Source organism: Neofelis nebulosa, chromosome 9, assembly GCF_028018385.1.
Source record: "Neofelis nebulosa isolate mNeoNeb1 chromosome 9, mNeoNeb1.pri, whole genome shotgun sequence".
Taxonomy (NCBI): domain Eukaryota; kingdom Metazoa; phylum Chordata; class Mammalia; order Carnivora; family Felidae; genus Neofelis; species Neofelis nebulosa.
In genome coordinates this window covers 112,848,084-112,865,677 of record NC_080790.1, presented here as the reverse complement: position 1 = coordinate 112,865,677, position 17,594 = coordinate 112,848,084, and the positions used below count along the sequence as shown (strand labels likewise).

At 54.7% G+C, this 17,594-nt stretch overlaps 1 protein-coding gene across 4 annotated transcripts in view; it reads left to right on the top strand.

The window, feature by feature from the left end:
- LOC131485531 (tyrosine-protein phosphatase non-receptor type substrate 1-like) overlaps nucleotides 1-17,594 on the top strand; it is a 42,767-nt gene that overhangs the window by 12,976 nt on the left and 12,197 nt on the right. For all 4 annotated transcript variants that reach the window (XM_058685113.1, XM_058685110.1, XM_058685111.1 and 1 more), the window contains exons 3-7: nucleotides 7,079-7,435; nucleotides 11,731-12,051; nucleotides 12,623-12,961; nucleotides 14,787-14,894; nucleotides 17,530-17,554. In XM_058685113.1, the coding sequence (XP_058541096.1) occupies nucleotides 7,079-7,435; nucleotides 11,731-12,051; nucleotides 12,623-12,961; nucleotides 14,787-14,894; nucleotides 17,530-17,554 (1,150 nt within the window). The remainder of the gene's footprint in view (nucleotides 1-7,078; nucleotides 7,436-11,730; nucleotides 12,052-12,622; nucleotides 12,962-14,786; nucleotides 14,895-17,529; nucleotides 17,555-17,594) is intronic.

Here is a 17,594-nt window from a genome sequence, read left to right as displayed (position 1 = left end):
GGGGGGGTGGTGCGTCTGCTCCCTGCCCCGGGGCACGAGTTCAGGGCTAGCACGGAGTAAGCGGGTGCTCAGCACGGTTCGAGCCCCCAGTCAAGGGCGGCACCCCGGACCAGCTGCCACGCCGGGTCACCCACCAGCAGCTGATGGCAGGGGTGAGGGGAGCGGCTCTCCCGCCCCTGCTCTTAGCAGCCTTGCGTGTGGAAACTCACGCCAGTACCTGCACAGCTGGGCACGTGGGCACACAAGCGTTACACGCACAGTGGTCCCCACGCACGCCGTCGTCCCTGCTCCTAGCACTCTGCCACCGCACACACTCATGTTCACACTCGTATGCACACTGCTCCCATCGCGCTCATGCTCCCCGCCCCCCCCCCAAGAGTGTGCATACCCACAAGCACACGCCCATGCGCACGTCCTGGTCCTGTGCCCCCCTGCCTGCGGGCACATCCACACCCCATGCTCACCCCATGCTCACCCATCCAGCACCCCCATGCTCACACCCCTCCCCCCGACATCTGCTCACACCCCCTGGGCACAGGCATGCCCTCTCACGCCGCCGCCTCGCTCACACGCACCCAGGCCACCTGCGACTCAGCAACTCTCTCGCACACAGTCCACACCCCCTCACCCTGCTTCTACACACTCTTGAGCAGCACTGTGGCTCCCTCCTGCCCACGCTCCCTTTGTACACGCCCCCTTGGGCCCACACGCATCCGTGTGAGTGTGTGTGCTTTCGCCGGGCACACTCGGTCTGCTCCTTCACTCCTCCACACGCCCGCACTGCACAGTCTCACACACGGCCCGTAAATCGTTAACCCGGAAGATGCCAAAGGCAGTGCCCGGCGAGGTGTGTGTGTGGCATCATAAACCGGCAGCCGGGGCGCCTGGGTGGCGCAGTCGGTTAAGCGTCCGACTTCAGCCAGGTCACGATCTCGCGGTCTGTGAGTTCGAGCCCCGCGTCAGGCTCTGGGCTGATGGCTCGGAGCCTGGAGCCCGTTTCCGATTCTGTGTCTCCCTCTCTCTCTGCCCCTCCCCCGTTCGTGCTCTGTCTCTCTCTGTCCCAAAAATAAATTAAAAACGTTGAAAAATAAATAAATAAAAAATAAAAAAATAAAAAATAAACCGGCAGCCGTCCCCCAAGGCGGGTGATGATGATCGCGCTCAGGGAGGGGGTTGCTGAGCTCCAACCCCGCTGTGGGGCCGGGTGTTATTTGGGCCTTAGCGGGGTACTTAGCCCTGGGCCCTGCCAGAGCTCTGGCCGTAGCCCCCCAGGCCCCTGGGCTCCTTGAGTTTGTGGAAACCTGCTTCCGGGGATGGGCGGGCCGCCACGTGAGTGGCAGTGAGCACCCATGTGGGCAAAGCCTGTCCCTGGGCGAGGCACCTCCCAGCTCTGTTCCCGCGCCCTGATGAGGCAGGCTGGGGAGGAACCCTAGGCAAGTTTCAGTTCTACGTTGATTTGGTTTTTCCCATTAGAAAGCATCCATTCTTATTTTTTCACTTCCAATGAAAATTGTTTTCATCTTTGCTTGATCTCAAAAGCCATAGAGGAATGTCGTAAAAAAAAAAAAAAATCAAATCTATTTTTCCGAGCTCGATGGTCAGGTCTCCGCCCCCATCCTACGGCCTCCCTCATACCATCCTGACTTATTTGTGGGGGACAGACTGGGGCGGCAGGAGCAGCAGGTCCCTGGGAGGGGGCGGGAGATGGGGTCAGAGAGGCCAGCAGGAATCACTTGTCTGAAGGGCTGGGGCTCATTCCAAATGTGATCATTTGAGTGATTTCTTTGAAGTGTATCTTCTCCACTTGTGTGCGGACTCCGTGAGCCCAGGGACGTTGCACAGCCCTTGCTCGGGGCCTGGTGCACAGTAGGCTCCAATCATTCATCGCTGACCTGCACTATGCTGTGAGCCCCCCACGTCCTGTGGACACTGAGTCCCTCCTATAACACGGGGCCGTTAGCACCCATTGTGCACACCTCTCCTGCTAGAAAACTTTATTTTTTTTCCAAAAGGAGTAAATGTTCGCTAAAGGAGCAGATTTCAATATATTGTTGACTAGGAAGCGAAAAAGAGAACGTGCCAACCTCTGGCCTCCTTTCCCAGAAGTAACTCATCGCAGACCCTTTTCTCTAGACATTCCATTGGTCAGTCACTATCTGCAGATTTTTTTTAATGCTTATTTATTTTGAGAGAGGGAGAGAGAGCACGGACAGGAGAGGGGCGGAGAGAGAGTCGAATCCCAAGCCGGCTCTTTGCTACCAGGGCAGAGCCGGACACAGGGCTCGAACCCACAAACTGTGAGGTCGCGACCTGAGCTGAAATCAAGAGTCGGGCGCTTAACTGACTGAGCCACCCAGGCGCCCCTCTGCAGGAATTAGTTGAGCATCTAGTCTGTGCCAAGCACTGTATCAGATGCTGGGGGAAAGTAGCAGTGGAAGGAAAGGAAAGGGAAGGAAAGTTCTTGGAAGGGAGGTTCATCTAAACAATAAACGTGTACGTAACATGACCAACATATGTATCACACGTGTACATTTTTCCCAGTACAAAATAGAATACTGTAAATGTTTAACATTCATCTAGTAACATACCCAAAATAGAAGGAAAAAGCCTTCAGTTTTAGATGCGTGATCCAAAGAGAGTTGCATTTTACAGCCTTGTATATAGGACCTTGCTGTTGTTTATTTAGATAATAATTTTATTTTATTTTATTTTACAAAGTCATAATCGTACTGAAAGCATAGTTTTTCCTACTTTTTTATGGCACAAGTCGTGCGAACAGAAAACATGAAAGCAAAGTCCCTTGTAAATCTACGACAGAATTAACCACTGCTAACCTTTAATATATATTTTTTCTTTCAAAACTTAGAAGTCTGAGAGCTCACTGACTATATTCCTGAGTGACTCTGATCTCATAATATAGTTTTGCATTGATAATTGTAATTCTACGCCGTCATCTTTCAAAACGTGTTATGTATTTATTTTGAGAGAGAGAGAGAGAGAGAGAGAGAGAGAGAGAGAGAGAGAATGAGCAGGGGGAGGCGCAGAGAGAGAGGGAGAGAGAATCCCAAGCAGGCTCCGTGTTGTCAGCGCAGAGCCCGATGCAGGGCGGGAGATCATGACCTGAGCTGAAATCGAGAGTCAGACGCTTCACTGACTGAACCACCCGGGTGCCCCTAACCCATCATTTTTTAAAGATTTTTTTTAAAGTAATCTCTATACCCAGAGGGGGCTCGAACTCATGACCCCGAAATCAAGAGTCGCACTCTCTACTGACCGAGCCAGCCAGGTGCCTCTACACCATCATTTATAGCGGCTGTAAACTTGGTCATCATGTGAATTCACCGTCACGGGATCGATTGGTCTCCTTCTCGTGGACATTAGGATAGTTCTGATTTTTCATTTTTATAAGAACACTTGAGTGAATGAAGTAAAATGTTTTCTCATAGCCTTAGTTATCTGCGTATGATTTCACATCATTTTATTTACTCATATTTATAACTATTTTATTCACTCGTATTGCAGTTACCTTTGCTGGTATTCTGGGAGATTATTATTGTGTTTTCATACTTTTTTGTTGTCTCTAAATGCTTTGCAGTGAACAGGTTTTATTTGCATAATCACAATATCATTTAAAATTATGCCATGCAAAACTGTCCAGATTACCAGTTTCCACGGCGATGGCTTTTTATTTCTGTCCGCGAACTCCGTGTAGGGGATAGGCCGTAATTCACTTAACCATCCCCTCTCATTGGCCGTTTGGGTTTTCCCCCAACTTTTTCAAGCTCGTCGTGTGGGAACCCCACACCGTGTTTGGGGTTATGTCCTCATGGAACAGCCCCACAAAGGCTGGTGAACAGCTTTCACACCTCTGGTACTTCCTGCCAAACTGCTTTCCCGAGAGGATGTTCCAATTTCCACCCCCACCAGCAGCGTGTGAGAATGCCTGTTCAGCCGCCCTCCTCTCCCGGAGACGGTTCAGGCCCCTGGACGGTGGTTCTCCCTGCCAGGAGGGCAGGGGAGAGCAGGAAATGGTTTTGTCCGCGATGCCAGCACGATGACCCCAGGCCCAGAACCGCAGGAGTGATTTTTAACAAGCCCGGTTCCCAGAACAGAACCTGCAGAGAAGAAGAAAAGCAGGCAAGCGAGAAAAAAAAAAAAAAAACCCTCTCTGCTGGAAAAAACACACATATACACAGATTAAAATAATATTTGGCACTTACGTCCCACTTTTAAAATTCTTCAAGCGCTTTATAAACACTAGCTAATTAATTAAGCTGCCTAAATCTGGTTGCAGTTGGTAGAGAGCTCAAGAGAAGCTAAAAAAAAAAAAAGGGTTGGGGGGGACCAGCCCTACCCAACTCCAGATTTTATTGTCGCCTGCCCGGGGTGTGATTACAGGCCTCCGGCTGCACCCCAAGAATAGCCCTGCTCCAACACGTTGCGCGCCTGATGCTGTAGCCCTCTCCTGCTCGCGTCGCTCCCCTCCCCAGCTGCTGACTCACAGCCCTGCACGGTGTTATTGATAAGGATAATAATAACTGGCAGCTATTCTGTGCGCCCCGGGGGCCAGGCGCGGTCCCGGGCTCCTGGCTTCGCTCGCACCGGCTCCTGGATGCGCCCACGGCAGCTCCATTCGACACCCGAGCGAGCGAAATCCCTCCTTCCTTCGTGAGTGTGTTCGTTCAACGTGTGGTTATTGGGGGCCCCCTGTATGCCAGACACGGTTCCAGGCAGGGGGTTGGAAGCAGTTCCTTGTGGATGCTACCTCCTGGCTGGGGGGAAACCCCACAATCGAGTCTGTAAATGTTATGTCTGTGGGGATGATGGGAACAGAATCTAAAATTTACCCAGCACCTACGAGGCCGGCACTCACGTCCCACCGTGCCCCAGTCCTCATGCCTGCCCTGGGAGTGGATGCTCATACCCCACCTTATGGATGATGGAAGGGAGGCCCAGGGAGGGCGGTGCTGAGCTGGCGAGGAGGGGAACCCGCGCCTGTGCTCCCCTCCCCACCCCCAGCCTGCATTTCTAGCACTTGCTGGGAGAACCGGGTGACCCCTGGCCTGGGGAGTCAGGGCTGGGACGACCGGCCCAGGGGGCTGAGAGGCCTGTGCGGAGGCCCTGGGCTCGCCAGCAGCGAGGGCAGCCTGGAGTCCAGGGCCTTCCCTGCTTTGGGCGCCCTGCCCCTGCCGGTGGGTGGCACCAGGCCACGGGCGGGTGGGCAGACCCCCAGGTCTCTCTCCTGCCCAGCCAGAGCCGGAGGGGGCTGCTCAGGGCGTCGGCTGCACCCTGTCTGGTGTACGAGGCAGAGACGTGGCCCAGGACAGGTGTCAGGGCGGGGCAAGGTCATACCGCAGGTCGGCGAGTGACCAGGAGGAGACACGTGGCCCGTCAGCACCTACACCAGGCTGCCGCCACTCCGTGTCTGCATTTCTTATTCTCCCTTCCCCCACTCTGTCCCCCTCTTTCGCTGTCCCTGTCCCTGCCTGCCTCTCCCTCGGCCTGTGTCTATCCCCCTGCCCTCTCTGTCTCCCCGGCTCTGTGTTTCTCCAGGGGCTTATTATGTGTCCTCTCTCCCCCGCCCCCACCTGGCTCAGAATCAGGCCCGGGCTGTGACCTGAGTATCTCAGCGACTTCTCTCAGCCACTTGACCCTGCCTTGTCACTTCCAGACTGTGTCCCCCCCCCCCCCACAACGCCCCCACCCCGTGTCTTCTGCCCCACTGCTCTCCAGTTTTTAAATTTATTTATTTATTTTGAGAGAGAGAGAGAGAGAGAGAGAGAGTAAGAGCAGGGGAGGGGCAGAGAGAGAGGCAGAGAGAGAGAATCCCAAGCAGGCTCCACGCTGTCAGCCCAGAGCCTGCTGGGGGGCTCAAACTCACGAACTGGGAGATCAGGACCTGAGCCGAAATCGAGAGTCAGGGACTCAACCGACGGAGCCACCCAGGCACCCCTGCTCTCCAGTTTAGGAGTCGGGCCTCCCCCCGCCCCCACTGAGCCCGAGGAAGCCTTCCAGCTCCCTAGCCCGGGAGCCCTTGAGGCCTGACATGCGTCCAGCCCGTGTGCCCCAGCGTCCAGTACGGTCTGGCCTGGAGACACATCAGCCAGGGTGGGAGTGAAGTTCACACAACAGACCCTTGCTCACTTACCTGTCACGGAATGACACACGGTAGCTTCCTGTGCCCCGCGTGGTGCTAAGTCACTTCTCTGTGTCATCCTGTTTTCAGAACAGAGCAGAGGGCTAGGGGGTGCCCCAGCCATCTTGTAGATTAGGGCACTGAGACTCAAAACCCGTGGATAAACTCGGGTCATGTGTGAGTAAAAGGAGAGCCAGATTTCAGACCAGGTCAGGTGGCTCCAAAGACCAGATGCTTCTTGTCCACACTGTCCCTGGCCGAGGCTTATTGTGTGGTGCTGCCGGGGATCCATCGAGATGGGGTCATAGTAACTGTTAGGCAGATGAGGAAACTGAGGCTCGAGAGCCGTGAAGGCGCCCGCTCGAACTAAGGCCACCACTCCCATCCACGAGGAGCTGGGCAGTCAATCCCTTTTGGATCTCCTCGGTGGCCCAGGTGATGGCTGTAGTCACAAGGCAGTAAGGCCTGAGCCAGGATTCAAACCCAGGTCCTCCGGCCTCACGGCTTCACAGCCCGGATGAGCCCCAGCTGCTGAGTGTGGCTTCCTGGCTTGGGGCCTGCTTCCTGGGCCAGGCCCAAAAGAGAATCTAAGCTCCCCGTGGAGCCCCACGCACACCGTGCTGCCCCCCCACCTCTGGGCCGTTGCCCAGCTGTGCCCTCTGTCAGGAACACGGCGCCCCTTCATCCTGGTGAGCTCAGAGCCCAGCTCAGACGTGACTTCTCCGGAGAGGGGCTCAGGACCTCCAGCCTGCTCCCAGCTGTTTCCTCGTCTGCAACAGGGTCCCGTGTCACAGGCTCGTCGCCAGGGCTACATGCCGTGTACACGCAACGTGCTGAGCTCACGGTGTGCACTCGGTCGGTGAAAGCTGTTGTGGATAAACACTTGCGCGGACGGACAGGATCGCACAAGGATGCTAAATAGCTGTTTTGTTCTCCCCCCAGGTGTGGCAGGTGAGGCGGAACTGCAGGTGATCCAGCCCGAGAAGTCGGTGTCTGTGGCGGCCGGACAGACGGCCACTCTTCACTGCACCCTGACCTCCCTGCAGCCCTCTGGGAAGGTCGAGTGGTTCAGGGGCACAGGGCCAGGCCGGGAGTTAATCTTCAGTTTCAGAGGAGACCCTCACTCCCCTCGAGTAACAAATGTTTCAGACGCCACAAGGAGAAACAACATGGACTTTTCCATCCGCATCAGTAACATCACCCCGGAAGACACGGGAACCTACTACTGTGTGAAGTTCCAGAAAGGGAACCCCGATGTGGAGTTTAAGTCTGGACCAGGCACCCAGGTCACCGTGAGCGGTGAGTATCGCTCCGTCCCCTGGTTGTGACGGCAAGTCAGTAAGAATGCCCTCCACTGTCTCAGCAACAGATAAGGATCAGGTGCTTTGGCGGGTGCCCCTGAATCAGCCCCTTCCACGGATCAGGAAAGTTGAGGCCTGGAGAGCTTGTGCTATTTGCTGAAGGCCCCACGGCTGGTAAATGGTGGGAAAATCTGGAACCGCGGTCTCCAGGCTCCCAGCTCTTCCCTTTTCCAATCCTGACCAGCCCTCTGGCTCCAGAGGTGAGGGACTGAAAGTCTGAGTGACTTTCCCAGTCACAAGGCCCAACCACACCCCTGCCTCCGGAGAGACCTCCACTCGATGTGGCCAGGGTTCTCTTTACTGAGCACTTACTAAGCACCTGCTGTGTGCATTCTCTGTTCCGGGTGCTTTGGAAGTCGCAGGGAACAAAACAGGCGAAGGCTTTTCACTCATGAAGCTTACGTTCCCTTCCGGTACGACAAGTGCACCCAGGGCAGGGAGGGGGAGAATGCAGTTCTTTATTTCATTTTCAGAAGCCACACCGAAAGAAAGTCCTGAGAGGCACAGGCTCGCTGTTTACTCTGACACCCTGGCTGGAGGAGATGCCAGAGGTTGGGGATTTGCTGTGGGTCTGTTCAGAAATCCGTCACCGGATTCAGAGACCCACTCAGGCGGTCACTGAAGACTGCAGGCAGAGCTGGGGCATCTCAGAATGTCCACGTTAGGAGTTGCCTCCTTGAAGCAGAAGATGATCATTGGGGGTTTCCTACCGGAGGCCTAGGATCCAAAATCCTGGGAGGTTGGCACCTGAGGGGCCCATCCCGCCCGATCCCCCATGTACGGATTCAGAGCCTGAGGTCACAAGGTGACAGGGGCTTGCTCATGCTCACGTGTCCCGTGAGGAAGGAGCACATTCCAGAACCCATCTCATTCCAGGCAGACTCCTTCCTGAGCCGGCTTTGGATTCGGTTTCCACGGAAGGGCCTAGCACATAGTAGGTGTGGCCTAAAACCAAGTTACCCTGAACCTTTGAACAGTGAGCCCGCGTTTTTCCTTTTTATCATTTCCCCCAAAGGTTCCGAAACGCTACAACCCTCTCCTTGAAAATCGTGCCTTGTTCTGTTCGTCAGCAGTAAGCATGAACAAGAAAGAGTCCTTGGGGGGAGGCGGGGCTAGCATTACACCCGCAGATCAGACAGATAGGCAAACGTCTCATGAAGTGTTGAGCCTGTTCCTGGAGGACACGCACCCACACACGTGAGAGCATCAGGAGTCTTTCCCTGTTGTGGGATGTGGCTCTTTCGCTGAGCAGCCTGGGGCAGGGGCCTGGGCGGAGCAGGGGGGCCCCTGCCATGCCAGCGACACCACCCAGACACCCCATTCCTGGCTCTGCAGACTGTGGGTGATGGGGAGGCAGTTCGTAGAGACTGTCCGGAGCCCCGTGAGCAAGAGTTCATTTTCTAGACTCTAGCTGTCCTCAGAAATGAGCTGTCCTCATTTCTCTCTGCCTCAGTCTCCTCATCTGCAAAATGGTCCTAATCGTGGACTCCCTTTAAGAGAGCTGAAGGATTTGAGGCGCTCTGACTGCATCACCTGACACGGAGGAGGTGGCCCCTCAAGGTTGTGACCCGGCTCCCTTTGCTGGGCTCCGTTTCCTCACCTGCAGGAAGTGGATCATTAGACCAACCTCGGCAGGACATGAGGGGGACACAGTGATCCGTGTGAGCAGACAGACCCTCAGTGAGCCCTGGGTGCTCCTCCCAGAGCTGTCCGATCCTGGGCCAGTCTCGGCGTCCCTCAGGTCCTCTGTGTCCCATCTGTGCTGTGGTGATAATTGGGCTGCTGGTCAGTGGTCTCAGGATTGGAGAGGAGGTCCAGAGAGCCCCGGATGTGGGGGTTAGGTGATTCTTGGGTATCTGCATGCAGCGACTTCGGAAGTGGCCGAGCCCAGCTGCCTGGGTTCCCACCTAGCCCTGCCTTCCAGCTCTGTGATCTCTGATGAGTCATCCCCACATCGGGCCCCGTGTCCTCATCTCTGTGTGACAGCACAACCCCACTGCAGGGACTGAGTGAGCGAATGCGGATAAGGTGCTAACAGCAGGGCCTGGCACGCGGTCAGTATCCCATGAATGTAGCTATAATAGGACCTTGGCTGGGTCCCTGTTCCTCCCAGGCCTCGAGTGTAAGGGGGGTGTGGGGACGGTGGTGGGTGCCTTTGAACCTGGGCTGCTCATTGGGATCACCTGGGAAACGCTGAAAAAGATCCCCAGACCCTGACTCCACCCTAGAAATTCTGCTTTAATTGGTCACACAGGAGTCTGGGCAGGTGAATTATTTAACGACTCCGGGGGATGCTCATTGCCAGCACAGAAGCACCCTGAGCTGGACGCTCCCTGAGGTCAGAGAGGAAACGCTGAATTTCTTCTCCCCCTGATAAGGGTGGCTCCCTGTGCTGCTGGGGCCGGAGAGGAGCTTCTCAGTGGGTGGGTGCTTCAGAATCACCCGTGCGCGTGACAGCTCCTTGGAAAATGACCCTGAACGGGGTGGCCAGGGCACCCTCCTGAGGAACATGCTGGGGCTGAGTTGCCTCCTGTCCTCCGGCCCAAAGAGGGGCTGGCGACACCCTGCTCAGATCCGAGCTGCCCCGCCAGGGGACCTTCCCATCTTTAACCACACGTGTGTCTGAACAGGTGCCGGAATCCGCGCAAAGCCTCGCTGCTCAGCCCCAGAGCCCTCTCTGCCTCGACACACCAAAATGTCACGGACAAAATCTGTCCTCCCTCTTTCAAAACGCTCCCAGCTCTCTGTAAATAGCTAATCTGCGGGAAAACGCCTGTGATCTCGTTTGTGTTTTGAAAGCCAATTCGCCAAACTTGTTTCCTGAGGGGATTATTAAAAGAAGAGGGAGAGAATCATAATTTGTTGGTTTCTGCTGCTTTTCTCATTTGGGGTTTTGCATGGCAGCTGCAGGGGGCTGGCTTTGGGACTTTTCTTGTGTTTCTGCTAAGCTTTTGTTCTGCTCTCTTACTGCCTAACAAATAAGTCGTTTCAGACGTAGGCACGACCAGATCTCACGATAATAATCATAGGTGTTGTTTATTAAGCACCTACTGTGTGCCAGGTTCTGTGTTTTACATACATCCTCACATGTTACCAAGGTGGTATTTTGATCCGCGTGGTACCCAAACAGACACAGAGGTGTAGGAAGAAAGAACAGCAAAGCTAAAACTAATCATTCGTGTGTGCTGGGAGATGAGCCCTGCCCTTTGCTGTGTGCCCTCGGCTAGCTGCGTTCCTCCCTGAACCTTGTCCCATAAATGGGATCATACTGGGCCCCCCTCCAAGGCCTGCTGGAGGGATTAAGGAGCTGAGGGGAGGAATCAGCCTGGTGTCAGGTGCCCAAAATGCTGTCCGCAACCGGTAACTGATCACCTTGTCCCTGTAGGGCATCCGGACTGCTGGTGTTTTCATGTCTTATTTGGTGACACCTCCTTTCTGTGTCCCCAAAATGTCTGATGAGTTTTCAAAAGCAAGTTAAATATTTACAAATGTAAATATTTGTAATATTTCCTGTGTTTGTTACGGAAGGCATTAGGTAATAATTAACAATTTGAAGACCCCCTATAGGACCTTCTGTGGGTGAAATGCCCTCCCTCTCGAGTCACTGATGTGTGTGTTCCCAGGACACAAGAGGGCTTCTGCCTGCTCCGTAGGCCGGTGTCTCTGTCCTTGAAATTGATTCACGATTGAAAAATTAACCATCTTTGGCTTTCTCAGCACTCTGTGATCTTGGTGTTCAACCCAACACCGACCCAAGAGAAGAACGCAGATTCAGAAAAACAACCCCTCGTTCCCTCCCTCTCAGACTCAGGGATTGGAGATGAGACCCTACGGAATGTTTGTGGAAAGAGTGAAAACTAGAGTAAATTCACAAATACCTGAAGGGAGAGCTCCAGGTGTAAGTTAAGTTTGGGATAAAGACAGATCCGAGTTTGGTCCTGGAGAAGCATTTTCAGTGTTAAATTCAAAGCAAAACTGCCTGTATTTGCCTCACGTGCCCCTCACTCCCATCCGAGTAGGAGAAAGGCCTGCGGTCCCCTCTCACCGGGGGCGCTGGGCTTGGCCACGTCCAGGCCTGCGGGCGGCTGGCCACCTGGTTCCGGCTGTCCTCGGGGGCCCCCTCCACCCCTGCAGGGCTGGAAAATAATCCGTGAGGGTTCTGCACAGTGTCACTTACCTGTTGTTGCTGAGGATGACCAGAGTCATGCTTACTCGTAAATGCTCCTCTTGTAGCCAAACCCTCTCCCCCCGTGGTGTCGGGTCCCACGGCCAGGGCCACACCTGAGCAGACTGTGAGCTTCACCTGCGAGTCCCACGGCTTCTCCCCCAGAAACGTCACCCTGAAATGGTTCAAAAACGGGAATGAGCTGGCAGCCTCCCAGACCACCGTGGACCCAGAGGGAGACAGCGCTTCCTACAGCATCTTCAGCACAACCACGCTGCCGCTGGCCCCGGGGGACGTTCGCTCCCAGGTCATCTGCGAGGTGGCCCACGTGACCCTGCAGGGGGGCCCTCCTCTTCGTGGGACTGCCAACTTGTCCGAGACCCTCCGAGGTAGATGCCCGTCACCCCCGGCCCAAGCCCAGCTCCGGCCCCCAAGCCTCCCAGCCTGCCCCTCCCCCACTCCGTGCTCCCAGCCTTCCATCCCCTGGAACCTGCCTCCTGACAGACCCTCCCAACCACCGGGCACCCAGGGGTACCGTCACCTCCTCCTGTTTTAACGGCAGTTCCGGGTGAACACCTACCGTGCTAGGTAGTTCGATTTACTTTCCCAGAGCCACTCCAATTATTGAGCACCTACTGTAATCCAGCCACTGTGTGCTTGGTGATTTCATGGATTTTGCTAGTTATTCGATTCCAAATGCATGCTGGGGGCTCGATTTCACTCATCATTACCCTAATAGGAGCTACCAGTAGGTACCTTGAGCACCTACTGTGTACTGGGCACTGTGCTTAGGGATTTCACTCACATGCAAAGACTACCCTCAGTGTTTGAGCACCAGCTGTCTGCCTAGCACTGATCTGGGTGATTCCCTTGCTGCGTGGGGGGAGCTAAGTTCTCGAGCCCCTCCCCGGTGACGTGTCTGTTCCATGAGGTCAGAGCTTCTGCTCTGTGCTGTTTCAGTTCCACCCACCTTGGAGGTTGCCCAGCAACCCGTGACAGGGGACCAGGTGAAGGTCATTTGCCAAGTGAAGAAGTTCTACCCCCAGCGCCTCCAGCTGACCTGGTTGGAGAACGGAAACGTGTCCCGAACAGAAACGGCCTCGACGGCCTCGAACCTCGTAGAGAACAAGGATGGGACCTTTAACTGGACCAGCTGGCTCCTGGTGAATTTATCCGCCCACAGGGAAGATGTGGTTTTCACCTGCCAGGTGCAGCATGACGGGCAGCCCGCGGTCACCAAAAACCATACCCTTGTGGTCTCTGCCCACCAGAAGGACCAGGAAACGCATACGACCCAGGGTGAGGTCAAGATGCCAACTGACCTGGCACTTTAAATTCTATCTTTTTTCATGTGAAAAGCAGTCATTCATGGCTATAATAGAATAATCTAGAAGTCTATAGATATACAGTCAAATTTTAAAGTGAGTGCCCCTCCCCCATAGCCCACACTCCCAAGAGTGACCACTGGTAAGAGTTTGGTTCGTGTCTCTGTAGATCTTTTGACATAAACATACATTAAAGAGAGTTGGGAGGGAGGGAGACTGGACTGTCCCTAGCTTCCTGCCACCTGCTCCTTCACCTGCCAGAGCTTAATTCACCAGGCCAGGCCAGCCACCTCCTCTTCCTGTTCTTTCGCACTTCACCTTGATCTCTCTGGCTGCCTTTGCAAGCCTGCACCCCAGGAATGGGGTGGAGGGCCTCGGAATCTTTACAGCTTATCTCAAGTACAATCACTGCTGTAATGAATGACCTTGCACCTGCTCTGTGACGTGTGCAGCTGTTTCTGGGGAACGATTTCCCAAAAAGCATTTCTAGGCCAAAGTGCATATGCCCCTCTAAGACGGCCACCCCCGTGTTGGAGCGAAAGGTGTCAGGGTTTCACTTTCTCAGCCCCTCCCAACGCGTTGTCGAGGTATCTCTCTTCTGTCATCAAATTAGCACCCAGTTGGCGTTCTGGTGCCACTGTGGAATGTTCCATCACTTGCCCGTTCGCCTGGCTCTGCCTTGTACGTGGCCGACCTTTCGCATGGGTTACAGTAGAGACCGTTTCTTTCCTCACTGCATCCTGTAAGGGAACAGGGAAGCTTTAGGAGGCGTGGGACCCTCCAGGGTGTCCCGTTGATGTCACTGATGCCTGGCTTCCATAGGATGAGCACTATACTAGGAGCTGGGACGCAGGGATTTCGACTCTGGCTCTGTCGCAAACGTTCTGGGTGGCCTCAGACAAGTCAGTGCCTCTCTCTGGGCCTCCTTGCTTGCTTTATGGCAGTATGCAAGAGGAGGCACTTGACCCTTCAGCTTTGAGACTCAGCTGCTAGGGACTGTGGCTGTCTTGTTCGGCCTCATAGCTTTAGGACCCGCACACACCCAGGCACAGAGTAGACAGGAAATGCTTTTAAAACAAATGGAAGAGTCAGTTTGTTGGTTGATTGTTCATTTTGTAAGTTAATCCTCAGAGCTATCCAATGAGGTAGAGGTTACTATTGGCCTCAATAACACAAGAGGAAGTCAGTGTGTAGAGGGAGCTTTGAATGACTCACTCAGGGACACACAACCAGGGGCACTGTTTGCACCCATGTGTCCATGGCTCAGAGCCCTGCTCCTGACTACCCACAATGCTCTAGTGCAGGATCCCCTACCTGTGCCCTGGCACCAGCCCCGCCCACACAGTCTCCCTTACAGGTGTCCCGGGTTCAGAGCTCCTATGCCCAGGTCCCGGGCACAGATGAGTCGACTGCTCCTGAGAGCTCTGTAGAGTAGTTGTGATTTGGAGTTTCACCACTGTCGTGGTGGCCACCCTGTGGCTCGTTCCAGATGAAAGGGAACATGTTTCTGTTCCTTGGGAGTGAGATTTCTGCCCACGTCCTGAAGCCAGGGTTCCTCCATAGCAGTCAGCAACAAACATCTTCCCTCCTGGCACATCAGCGTGGTGTTAGCAGTGCCCACGGTGGCCCCCGCCAGGAAGGGTGTGCCTACCCCTGAACGTGCCCCCGTGGCTCCCAACACGTACGGCCAGATGTTCTCAGTTCATGATGCCTACCTCGCGGTGAAAAGGGGTGGTGGGTATTAAGTTTCGCTGTTTCTAAGTCGTATACATGAAGCCTCTGTTCCATGTGGTCCCTAGACAAAAACGAAAGCCAGACCATCTTCATTGTGGTGGGCGTGGTTTGTGCCCTGCTGGTGACTCTCGTGATCGCAGCCCTCTACCTCCTCCGAATCCGACAGAAGAAAGGTGCGTGGATTTTCCTCTTCCTCCCCAAGAGTTTGCCCCCCAGGCTGTCATCATCACCAGGCTGGAATGGCGGGGGGGCCCTCCCTCAGCTTCGCCTCATGGGTGCAAGACAGCCGTCACTGCTCCAGGCCTCACCTCCTCACAGGACCACCACCAAGGTGAAGAGCAGGGAGATGCCAGGGTGTGAAGAGGGCCTCCCGAGGAAACAGTATTTGCCGGTAACCCCGGCAAACTCCTGCTTTCCTCTTACCTGTCCAGGTTGACACGTCCAGCCCGTAGGCAGGAGGCTGGAGGGAGTGGGGATCATACCAGCACCTTCCCTAAGACCATTGGAAACATTAAATGGGTGATGTCACATGAAATGTGAGGACAGTGCCTGGCACACAGCAGGTGCTCAGTAAATGTTGTCAGAATTGTACATGAGCCCAGAAACATGAGCCACCTTCCTGGAAAGCTGTCCTCACGGCAGCAAGGCACACAGCCTCTGGCTCCCCAGCAGGAGGGCACCAGTTCAAATCTAGGACACCATGCCCTTGTTTGAGTGCATGCAAGTGTGTGTAGTTACTGCTGTGACAAGGCCTCTGACTTTGGAGTCAGACAAACCAGGGCTCCAGACCTTTGTTGTATGCTCTGAACGATCAGTTTGGCTTCCATGAGCCTCGGTTTCCTCATCCGTAAAATGGGTAGAGCAGTGCCTCCCTTGGAGGAGACCATTTTAAGCCAGCGTTTCTGCAACTTAACTTGACTTCAAGTTATAGAAATACACTTCATGCCTCAACCCAGCACGTACGTACCACACTCCTATAGATAAAATTGGAACTCTGATATTTGCTTTTCTGTCCTAGTCTATACTAAATTCTCTTTAAAATGCTGCTTGTGACCCACCATATGCCACGGACTGTGAAGTGCAAAGTGCTGTCCCAAGCTGCCTCTCTGCACCCAGACCCCTAGGCTGGGCTCAGATGGGCGTGCTGTTCACACCTCTCCTCTAGCACCCCCTCCCCTCCGGCCCCCAAGTTTCCCTCCTTCCTGGACTGGCTGAAAGCATTTGGCTGTGCGTCCTGGCCGAGCCTTAGCTCCCCATCTGGGAGGCTGGCATCAGGCCCCACCTCTCTGGAATCTGGAAGGGCTTCTGCCAGGTGATCTACCCGGTGGTTTTTCCCTAACGTCCGAGGAGACCCTTCGCACGGGAAGGGTGGCGAAGCAGAGTCCGCTGCCCAGTGAGGGTCGGATAGCATTCGCGGTGGCTGTTAGCGAAATCCCAGCCCCTGGGTGACGGGTCTCTTTGGGTGCAGAGCCCAGCTGTCACACGGAGGCTTGGTGACAGCGACAACTAGCACTCCTTCAGTTCTCCTCATGTGCCAGGCATTGTTCTCACCACAGACTTCTGTAGTGGTGTTACTAACCCACTTTTACTGATGAGGAAACTGAGGCATGGAGATGTTCTAAAACTTGCCCAGGGCCTCACAACTGGTCAGTGGCGGGGCCAGGACTCAAACCTGGTCAGCGGGTCCCCCAGGGACCATGTTTGGGATCACTCTACACATCGTCTCCTCCCCGGTGAGATGACCTTTCCCCTCATTGGTCCCTGGAGGAGTCTGCCCATCCTCCCAATACTCGTGATGAAATGTCCTGATTTCAGCCCTCCTGCTTACCAGCTGTGTGGCTCCAGGGAGACACCGAGTCTCTTTGGTATAAAGTGAGTGGTCAGTGTCCTGTCATTGGACTCCCTGAGACGACCCACGTCCCGGCACTTTGCAACCCATCGGCGTCCATTTGGACATTGGATGCCGGGCTACAGCCTTCCCAGCTGGTACCCGCTCACCTAAAACTCCACCGCCTGTCCAGGCACCAGGCATTCACCCGGCAGGGAGAATTCTCGCCTTGTGGCAGCCTCCAGCCTGTCAAAGCGCGGTGCAGAGCGCGTTTGGTGTGCAGGTTGCTTTTTAATTACAATTTTACAGTGGCATGGGAGTCCAATAGTGGCCAAACCCCAGCAGCTTCTCTGTGGGATGCCCCATATCATAGGCTTAAAATCTCTGAACCAGATGGACCCTTTCTTCCCTCCTAAGATCCTTTTTTGGAAAGTGGTGACATGAAAATAAATGGATGTCCAGCCCAACCCTGTGAGCTGGAGAGCTGAAATCCAAGCTCACAGAGGGGAAGTGACCCACCAGGGTCACACAGTGAGTGAGCTGGGGTCGGGGCGGGGGGAGACATGGGATGCACACCGGCTCCCCCCCCGACGACTAGAGTCTGTTCTCCAGCAGTGAAGGGCCTGTAGGGCTCCTGTAGGGTCTCAGGTAAGGTGTGTGGTGAGTGGAACTGAGGCCCAGACAGAGCAGGGCAGTTGGCCCCTCCTGGGCTGAAGGCTGCTTTGAGATCTGACCTTGGTAACTCCCAGAAGTGGGGAAGTGGGAAGGCCCAGCCCACTGGCCCTCCTGACAGAAGATGATGGAGCACCCCACTGGAGTGAGCATGGGGGAATTCCTGTGGTTCAAAGGAGGTGATTTCAACAATTCCTCACAACCTCCCTGGAGGCAAACCTTTGTCCCCCCTACCAAAAGAGTTACGTAAGAACAGTGTTTCTAGGTTAAATAACTGGTTTTTGTTTTTTGGTTTTTTTCTCTTTCAGCCAAGGGGTCCACTTCTTCTACGAGGTAAGTGTGCCGCTGGGCTAGGATGCCTCTGCAGTGGTTG